At 52.2% G+C, this 1112-nt stretch overlaps 1 protein-coding gene across 1 annotated transcript in view; it reads right to left on the bottom strand.

Moving 5' to 3' along the window:
- Nucleotides 1-980: 980 nt before the first annotated feature.
- The window catches only part of WNT8B (Wnt family member 8B), a 13871-nt gene continuing 13739 nt past the window's right edge, over nt 981-1112 (bottom strand). The window contains 1 exon segment of the mRNA XM_025214235.1: nt 981-1112. This exon segment is cut by the window's right edge and continues 19 nt beyond it. Within this exon segment, the coding sequence (XP_025070020.1) occupies nt 981-1112 (132 nt within the window).

Genomic DNA, 1112 nt, shown 5'->3' with positions numbered 1-1112 from the left:
TTTACAACACAATTAAATAGTTACCAACATGATTCTCTCAGACTAGGAGAAAGCGTTTAGTAGTTAGCGCAAGGAGTAAGAGTGCTTGGAAAATACACCAGCAGGAACGTGCTCAGCTCCCCCTCACCAGGGACTTGGGAAGAAACAGGTGGGGGTGGTTAGAGCTGTGATCAAGGAGAGCGTGTGAGGGCCTTATTGGGAAAGGACACTGGCCACTGCAGGGGAACAGAGATGCAGAGGCTCTGGAATGGCAGAGGAAGCATTATAGGCAGCAAGTCATGGGATCCCTAGCAAAGGTCTTTCCAACAGTTACTTATTAGGCAGGTCAGTGGCACCTTGAAACACTTCTGCCAGAGCTTCTTTGACTACTTAGCACTGCAGTGCGTGGTAGAGACTTGCATATGCTCCAAGGATGAGAGAGAGAGCTGGCTTTTTTTACTTCTTTAAAGGCCAGGCTGGGAATGTCTCTGGGAGTGAGGGTTTTCACACCATCTCTTTTCCTTTGATCTCAGGGCCCAATAAAAATGAAGTGATTTCTCAGGGCCCAATAAAGATGAAGAATGCCCTCTGCCTTTGCAGGACTAGATGCCGAGAATATTTAGCAAGGCCCTCAGTTGCAAGGGCCATGGCTCACACATGGGTGGCCTATGCTACTCTGTGGCTTACAGGGCTGCTGTCCAGACCCAGCAAGGGCTTCTTGAGCTCCCTGAAGTTTCCAGTGCTACTACCCAGTTTTGCCAATCTAGACTACTAGCATGGTGCAGGCAGCTGGGACAGGCAGGTTCTGTGGCTCACCCACAATGATGATGTGCTTGCTGCTGGGACGCAGGCTAAAACTGCAGTTTGCCTCAAATCCAGAGTCACCCCTGCAGCAGGCAATGATGTGGCGCTGGATTTTAGGGGCTGGGCTCTTGGACTAGACCAGAGATGGGAGAACCTGCCGCCCACAGGGGAAGGGGCAATGGGGGCATGAAAGGGTGCTAAGGCTTCCTCTTGAGCTTGCGGGTAGCTCCGCCACCCCCACTCCGCTCCCGCTTCTCCTTGCGGACACAGAAGTACTTGGTGACCCTCTTGCGGCACTGCTCACACCGCACAGCACAGCACCAATGGAA

This window comes from Alligator sinensis, unplaced genomic scaffold (assembly GCF_000455745.1).
Source record: "Alligator sinensis unplaced genomic scaffold, ASM45574v1 scaffold264_1, whole genome shotgun sequence".
In the NCBI taxonomy this organism is placed as follows: domain Eukaryota; kingdom Metazoa; phylum Chordata; order Crocodylia; family Alligatoridae; genus Alligator; species Alligator sinensis.
Note: the sequence above shows the minus strand (reverse complement) of the source record. Positions and strands in the feature narration are given on the sequence as shown.